Genomic DNA, 8,620 nt, shown 5'->3' with positions numbered 1-8,620 from the left:
GAAATTTGTTGTAGGTATTTAGTTGTACTTATACCTTCATAACATCTTTTTTTACATTGTATTAGTTTCTCATTATCTCTTTATCTCTTTGTAGTTCCTCCAATATTCATTATACAATGTCACCTCTTTGTTGAACTTTTTCATTATTCGCTACAATGTAAGAGAATCTCCATCTTTTTATGATATTACATTTATAAATTCTTTCATCCTCCTATACTTTTCTCTCACAAAATTTATAATAAACAATTTTACCTACTTTGTAATGGGTGTCCAAATAATACAGTCAAAATCTCTTCACCTGGATTTTAGTACTTAACTCCTAAATTAGTATTTATAATATTTTTTTTATTTGCTTGTCACCTATTATAAACCCTTCTTTTGTTTTTTGCTCATTGCCTCTCTTAAGAAGTGTGATATTTATACGATTTTTTTTGCATGTTGTCTTTTACCCTTATGTTTGGATTGTAATACTCCTATTTTTAAGATAACTACCCCAAATAACTTCTGTTTTTAAAGAATTATTTTTAACTTTTCTCACGAAGGGTACCTTAAATATATAATATAATTTTATGCAATAAACAACTATTAAATAGTTTGGTTATAATACCTTAAACTATTTCAAATTAGTGTATCATTCAAATTTTATATGGGTTTACACTAATTAAAAAAAAAACAACTTCAAACCATTCTTATAATTGAAATTAGCGTAACATATTGATGATAATGAAAAAATACATGGGTAGATAGGAAAACAAACTTATTACCTAAATAACACCAAGCTTCTCACTACACCCGCAGTGTACAAATATTTTTTAATATGACATCATTAATAAATTACGAATTTAAAAAAAATGAGGAACTATTGTTCACTGTTATTTTTGTGAATGAATAAAATGTATTAACATTGTATTTTAATTTCTTACCGGTATTTTTTACAAGTAAAGTAAACCGATATTTGAAAACAAAAAAGAGAATAAGTGGATGGTTTACCTGGTCCATACGAAATCAAGAGTTAATATCCAAATGAACGCACTGTAATCTAAAAATAAAACCTCTGATGTGAGAAGAAGAACACATTGTTGTTGTTGAGTAGAGTCTTTTATATTTTTTGTCGTCCACGCGCGACTCACACGTCAACCAAACGTGAATAGGAATATAGAAAGAATTCTGATGATGGTTTGAAGCACGGAAATAAAAACAAAAGAGAATAGAAAAGAACAATAATAAATAAATAAATAAACAGAGATTCCAGAACTTGTGGGGGAAGAAAAAATGAAAAGGAATTTAGAATATGCGGTGAGTTATTCGTTGGTTTGCTGCAGCAGCACCATAACGAATGAGAGTAGTGAATTACAGCACGCAAAGGGAAACCTAAATTAAATTAGATTACTGTAGAGTATATTATTAATTATTAATTAATTTGATTCTTAAAATGTAAAATCAAATAGAAAAGAAAAAGATATATTGCAAGTATTATCTAGTTTGCATATTTGAAAAACAAAACCTAGGGAAGGGGAAGTAACGCAAACCGAAACGCACAACATTCACATTCATATTCACATTGTAAACTCTTAATTCAGCGTGCCGTTTCCTAAGCTTCCTTTCTTTCTCTCTCTTTCTCTCTCTCTTCGCAATCTCTCCAATTTCCTTTCTTCTTCGCTTCTCTTCGCTGCCAGGTAAATCACCTTTCTTTATCTCTTCTCTTCTCTTTGTCTTTTTTTCAATTTTTCTAATTCGAATTAATTGGGAGTGAAGGATGATACTTAATTTGCGTTGATTTTGGTTGTGTTTGGAGTTGATCCAATACCCATTGCTCTGTTAATTTCGAATTTCGACTCTCTTTTGCTTTACCTCTTGTCGCAATTCGCGTACTTGTTTGTTCCTGTTTTTGTTATTACACTGTTTCTTTTTCGAGTGCTGAAAAATGTTAGGGCTGGAACCCCTATTTGAATTCTCTGTTGTGTGTGTGCTAAGTGGTTCGTCAATCCAATACCAGCGCCCAGTTTCGTTGTTGGTTTTTCCCGTTTGACTTTGTTCATTGCTTTATTCTTGGTAGAACTGAGTTTGGCCTTTTTGTTGCTGCTTCCTATTGAAGACATTTTCTGAAACTTTTAGTTTCATTTCTTTTGGGTTATGCACTGAAACTGGGAAGTAGTGGCGTTTTTCGGTCAATTTCCCTTTTGAATGTATGCAAAATCCTGATAGGAAAGCATTGCATTGTATTCAAATTCATATTAGATCATATTTCCCTTTTTGCCTCTACCTGCAATGGGCGGTTTTTGTTGTAGATTCTATATTGACTAGTGATATGATCAAAATAATGTATACAAGTGAGGGGTAATTTACTCACAAGAATTTTCCAGGAGTTTTTCTTCACATGTTTGCTATAGCATATACTTTTCAGTGAAATTGATTTGTCCTTTGACATGTAAATATTATTTTTACCTTCGTTTTTGCTAGGGAGCATCTGCATCCTAAGGTTTATTTTATTCGTTCATGGTTTTCTTAAATGAAAGAAACATTTTTCTGTATTTCGTGCCAGAGAAGGAGAGTATATAACTGACTTGTTTTTTATTTTTCCATTATTGGGGTTGGACATTTAGTAATGGAAGTTTAATACTAAATTACTCTTCCTTGACTCTTCAGAATACATGTGACTGTATTTAGGAATCATGAAACTGAGATGTGACAAACTAATGCCGCTTACAGGGGGTCTATGTAACTTTCAATAACAGGTCCAAGCATAGAATGCATAATGTAAAATGCAGAAAGCACAAGTCGGTATTTGGGCATGAATTGTTAGATCCTGCTGGTTGATTAATTATAGCATCTGTTGTACCCTTCTTTTCCCGTAATTGTGTTGAAAAAGCAGAACCCTTGAGAATGTATTGAATGAAGGGATGTGCCTATTTATTTGAGGGTAGTCAGTCACTCAATCTTTTTGTGCCTTTAAACAGGCAATCAACACTAGATGATGCTGGGTTGCATTTTTGTGCCTTTTTGTTTCCTTTGTCAAACCAGATTTTATCCTCCATATATCTTTAATGAGATGATCCAAGGTCCCTAGTTGTATGCCGGTCAATGTGAGTTGAACTCTAATAGCCAGCCCGGTTGATTGATATACTTTTATGAAAATAGCCATAATTTGAAGTCTTTCTTTAATTCTTCAGAGGGGGTGATGTTGAAACAGTACTAATGTATGAAATAATTATGTAACAGGATTGAAGAAGTAGGATAAAATGCGTATTCATATTAGTTTGAATTGAAGACTGGGAGAAAACATGGGACAGTTGCCAGGGGAGGGGGGGCTTAGGGGGTGAAATTGTGAGATATGTTAAGGCTATTTTGGCTTCATCTTAAACAACAGCTTGTCCTTGTTTGACTCTTACGAAATTCACTATTATCTGTGAGTGTCCACATTGTCAACATGGCTCTTACCACTAGGTAGAGGGAGGGACCACTGGTTTGAAATCCTATGGGTTAGTATGTGTCTCTATATGACTCACTTGATCATTTCTATCTTTTCTCAAGTTCTAAAATATAGCTACTTCAATTAAAAAAAAAAATCATATATAAAGGGATCCAATATTATTCTTAAGAAAGTGGATTTTAAGCCTAATTCAACTCTACAAAACTGGTTTGGTAAGGTGAGGTTTGTACTCCTATATATTATTATATAGCCATATCTCTCTCCAACAAACACCCTCACACTGAGGACTAGACATCTCGAGTGTGAGACTAGGAGGAATCCGATAACGGATAACACAATAAGCCCAAAAATGTTGACTAAGATCTAGATGGCTCTGATAACATCTTAAGAAAGTGAACGCTAAGCCTAATTCAACCCTACAAATGTGACTTGGTAAGGTGAGGTTTGCATCCATATATGTATTATTATTATTATTATTTAGTCATATTTCTAGTTGGTGTGAGATTTTCTCCAACAGTTGATATATACCACTGCATTGTATTAGTTGTTATTCTTGTTGATATTTATTTCACAGAAAGGAAACTTTATTGTTTAATCTGTTCTGATATCCAAGAAAGTCTACCATGGTTTATAGACAATTTTCATTCAAACTTCTACATTGAATTTGAATTTCATTAAAATCCACCTTGCCTTTAACAATAGTACTCAATTTGAATTTCTAAAGTATCACAATCACTATATCGGTATACATTAATGGATAAATACTGTGGTTGCAGGTGCACCTTCTATAGTAACATAAAGTCAGAGGTAGAAGGTTATCAGAAATAGATGAAACAGCAGTTATAAATTTATAATGTCTGGACTGATTGAAGGACTTCCTGATGCTGTTGCAATTAGGTGCCTTGCACGGGTTCCTTTCTACCTTCACCCAGTGTTAGAGCTTGTCTCTCGATCTTGGAAAGCAGCTATTCGAAGCTCTGAACTATTTAGAGCTCGGCAGGAGGTTGGTTCAACTGAGGATCTGCTATGTGTATGTGCTTTTGATCCAGAGAATTTATGGCAGTTGTATGACCCCTTGCGAGATCTCTGGATTACACTTCCTGTTCTTCCATCAAAGATCAAGCACCTTTCCCACTTTGGTGCAGTTTCCACTGCTGGAAAGTTGTTTGTGATTGGTGGTGGAAGTGATGCTGTTGATCCTTTGACTGGGGACCAAGATGGTTGTTTCGCAACAGATGAAGTCTGGTCATATGACCCTGTAGTCCGACAGTGGGCCCCTCGTGCACCAATGCTTGTCCCACGTTCTATGTTTGCATGCTGTGCTTTGGATGGGAAAATTGTCGTAGCTGGGGGCTTCACTAGCTGCAGAAAATCAATATCTCAAGCAGAAATGTATGATCCTGAGAAGGATGTTTGGATTCCAATGCCTGATCTTCATCGCACTCATAATTCAGCCTGTTCAGGAGTAGTCATCAGCGGAAAGGTGCATGTACTGCACAAGGATATGTCAACAGTGCAAGTTTTAGACAATGCGGGGCCTGGGTGGATTGTTGAGGAATGTGCATGGCTCCAAGGTCCGATGGCAGTTGTCCGTGATTCACTCTATGTGATGAGCCATGGACTAATCCTTAAACAGGACAAAGAACTGAGGAAGGTTGTAGGTTCAGCATCTGAGTTTCGAAAGAGAATTGGATTTGCAATGGCTGGACTAGGTGATGAGTTATACGTGATTGGAGGCTTCATTGGCCCTGATAGATGGAATTGGGACATTAAGCCATTATCCGAAGTTGATGTTCTCACACTTGGAAACGATAGACCAACTTGGCGCCAAGCAGCTCCAATGACTTGGTGTCATGGTACTATTCTTGGTTGTACGCTGCTGAGAATTTAGGCTTTCGCATTCTAGGTTCTAGTGTTATTTGTTCTCGCAGGATTTGGATACCTTCGTAGACAAAGAATCAGTTGTTCAATGGTTTCCTTGTTTTGTATGTAAGCCATAATATTTGTCCTTGTTTTTATGTTGATCACATGCAGTAACGAGTTGAGTTTCTGTATCTGTTCTGTTTGTAGTAAAACAGTTAATGATCACCATTAACAAAGCAAAAAATCGGTTCTATTGATATTCCCACCTTGAAATTCATCACTTCACTAGGAAAAATAAACTTCATTTAGCTATTCACCCTTTTGTGTTCTGACTGAAGTTTGATTGTTTTGATTTTGTCTTTTCCTTGAAGAAGAGGGGTGATTTGACAAGATAGAGTGAACCATTTATGACTAACAAAATTTGGACTGAAGATAATTTGACAAAGGGAAAGATAATTCAGAATTGTCTTTATTATTGATATGAAACTAGAGAACACCATTGAAGGATAACTCTTTCCCTCTCAATGCATCACATGATATTAGTTTATCAATATTAGTACCAAACAGGGAAACAGCACAGATTTACAATCTTTTAACTGCTTGAAAGTAAATGCTAGCTGGACCGTAGTAAAGGAGAGGAAAAGGATAAGCATTTGAGGAGGTACGGTTTCCATGCATGGTTGAAACTTACCATCTTGGGTCCCTGATAGTGAGTTAGAATAGGCAAATAAAAGAAGGAAAAACTTTCAATTCTTTGGCGATTATAGCTTAGATCCTAATTATGATCGTACAAAGATAAAATGTCTTGATATTTCTTGTGTAAAATTTAAAAAGTTCAAGCCTTATATTTCACTGAATGGATTAAAGTTAGCTTTCAGAAAAATAAATAAAGATTTAAATCTTTTGCTTTATTTGGATAGAAAGTGAATTTAAAAATAAAATAAATAAGAAAGATATTCAATCAAGTATTTTTTAGCGAAAATTTGCATTGTTCTGATGGATGGAATCAAAAAAGAATTGTGTATGCATTTTAAAATTTAAATAAAGTTTATTTTACATATTTTCTAATTCATTTTATTTAAATTAAATTAGAACACAGTGTTTGTAAATATAAAACTATGCCTGCAATCACTACTCAGAAGAAAAATCATAAGGGAGAAGAAAAAATAAGTTTAGTGAAACCCACACATTTTCATTTTAAATCCTTGCTAACAGGTGAAATATTAAAAAATTATTCTCAATACTTCCACACTGAATTTTTTTCTTCCATAACACCTACAACAAACAAAGCTTAGAGTTTAATTTGTGAGATAAAAATTAAAAAAGGATTATTTTTAATCAAATTATATTTTCATTAAAATCTTTCTCAAATAATTTTTTCTGTTATAAACGGTTTTTCATTACAAAAATGAGTGCTCATTTTATTATCTCTAACAAAAAAATTAAATTAAAATATTAAGAAAGATAGATGGAACATAAAAAAGTAAAAAAAAAAATGAAATATATTGTTAAAGATTAAATTTAAACATAGCTTTTTATATTCCAAAACTGAGTTAAAATAATTTTAAAATTTATTTATACTCTTTATTGAAACAAGTATTGTTTTCAAATTTAAATTTAAAAGTTAAGAACTAGAAACTTACAAACAATTCAAATGCAACCTAAATTAATTGAGATGGTTAGAATTTTTCTATAAATTATTTGGACTATATTAATTGTAATATTTGTTTTGTCAAAAATGAGCTAATACTATGATTCATTTTATGATAGCCAACATATTAACAATATGATTGATTGTTTAGGAACTTTGGAGACCCAGTGGGTCTAAAACTATGTTCATAATGGGAGATGTTTGGGATTAATAAATAGCCACACTAGGTTCCTTTATTTTCACACTTTATACATTGTTTTTAATATTTGTCTCATGAAAAAATTCTAAAATATGGAGAACGTGATCAACAACAGGAATAATGAAAATTATCCTCTGGAATTGGAGATATACTTTAAACTTAAATAATTTGCATCAATCTTGATTATGTCTTTATCAAGTAAGTATTTTAAGTTCACATATGAATTATTTTATTCTTGATACATTATTTATGTTAATCTTATATTATATATCAGAGTCGATTTTATTTTTTTTAATAATCGGATAATTTTAATTATTAGAAGTTGTTTCCATCAAATGCCTTAAACAACCAATTTCGTCAATTCACGTCACTCTTTTTTTTTCTTTGAGTGTAATATGAACTAATTTAAATTTGACCGGTACTTTTAATTCCTTTTAATTAACTATTTTATATATAGAGAGAAATATTCTCTTCTAGCATTCAAATCAAATCCAAATTTGTTAGTAATTCAGTCTTCAATTTGTCTTAGTAAAGTTTATTCATTTACTTCAACTAGTATCATGGCGTTAGTATCATATCTGAGGTTGAATGGAGTTTCTCCGGTTGTTGTTTGCGGCATGCATCTGTATGTCCATAATCCTTTCGCATTTCTAAGTCTTTTTTTTTTAACTGGTCAAGAATGACTTTGTTGGCGGACTTTGCCTGTCCATTTGTTTGTGGATGTTCAACCAAGGTTGTTATAGATTTAACTCCTAAATCTCATACTCACATTTTATATGTCTCATTGTTAGTTGAGAATCACTTTTGCATATGACGTTCTGAGCTCCCATGTCTCTGACGAGAATTAGTCTTGCAATTAAGGTTTCATATTTGGCTTGATTATTTGAAGTTTTAAATTCAAATTTCAAAGCCATCTCTAATTGAAAATCTTTCGGTCTCTCTAGTACAATTTTTGCTCTACTCCCTTTCTTGTTTGATGATCCATCAACATATAGAACCCATGCTTCCTGCTCAGATGTTGTTGTTGACAATTGAATAATAAAATTTGCAAGAGATTGTGCTCTGATTGCTCGTCGCAGCTCGTATCTAATTCCAAATTCTGAAAGCTCCACTGACCATGCCACCATTCTACCTGCAAGTTCTGGTTTGCTAATATTTTTTTCTATTGGACAGTCGATCCTCACTATTATCTGATTATTCTGAAAATATGGCCAGAGACGTCTTGTTGTGTACATAAGGGTAAGGGCTATTTTTTCAACTAATTGGTATCAAATCTCGGCGTTTTGTAGGGTTCTGCTCACGAAGTATATTGGTTGTTGCTCTGGGTATTCTTGGATCAAGGCTACTCTGATGGCTTCATGTGAAGTTGCTAAATATACAATTATAGGTTGGGTTGACACTGGTTTAACTAATATAGGGGTTCAGTTATCATTTTCTTAATCATGGAAAAAGTTTGCTCACATTGTTCATCCCATTT

At 33.0% G+C, this 8,620-nt stretch overlaps 2 protein-coding genes across 3 annotated transcripts; one reads left to right on the top strand and one right to left on the bottom strand.

The window, feature by feature from the left end:
• The first annotated feature begins 1,257 nt into the window (after positions 1-1,257).
• On the top strand, positions 1,258-5,609 carry LOC137814230 (F-box/kelch-repeat protein SKIP30). 2 transcript variants are annotated; one of them, XM_068616830.1, is made up of 2 exons: positions 1,258-1,676; positions 4,207-5,609. In XM_068616830.1, exon 2 carries the CDS (start codon positions 4,284-4,286, stop codon positions 5,319-5,321), a length of 1,038 nt encoding a protein of 345 aa, XP_068472931.1. In that variant the 5' UTR covers positions 1,258-1,676; positions 4,207-4,283; the 3' UTR covers positions 5,322-5,609. The 2 variants fall into 2 exon arrangements, with proteins under 2 accessions (XP_068472931.1, XP_068472932.1); XM_068616831.1 differs by lacking the exon at positions 1,258-1,676 and adding an exon at positions 3,220-3,479.
• Positions 5,610-7,895: 2,286 nt separating this feature from the next.
• Positions 7,896-8,378, bottom strand: LOC137816039 (uncharacterized). Its single transcript, XM_068619141.1, has one exon. It carries the CDS (start codon positions 8,376-8,378, stop codon positions 7,896-7,898), a length of 483 nt encoding a protein of 160 aa, XP_068475242.1.
• Positions 8,379-8,620: the final 242 nt, after the last annotated feature.

The sequence above is a fragment of the Phaseolus vulgaris genome, chromosome 1 (genome assembly GCF_000499845.2).
Source record: "Phaseolus vulgaris cultivar G19833 chromosome 1, P. vulgaris v2.0, whole genome shotgun sequence".
Taxonomy (NCBI): domain Eukaryota; kingdom Viridiplantae; phylum Streptophyta; class Magnoliopsida; order Fabales; family Fabaceae; genus Phaseolus; species Phaseolus vulgaris.
The sequence above is the reverse complement of the archived record's forward strand: the minus strand, read 5'-3'. Positions and strand labels throughout refer to the sequence as shown.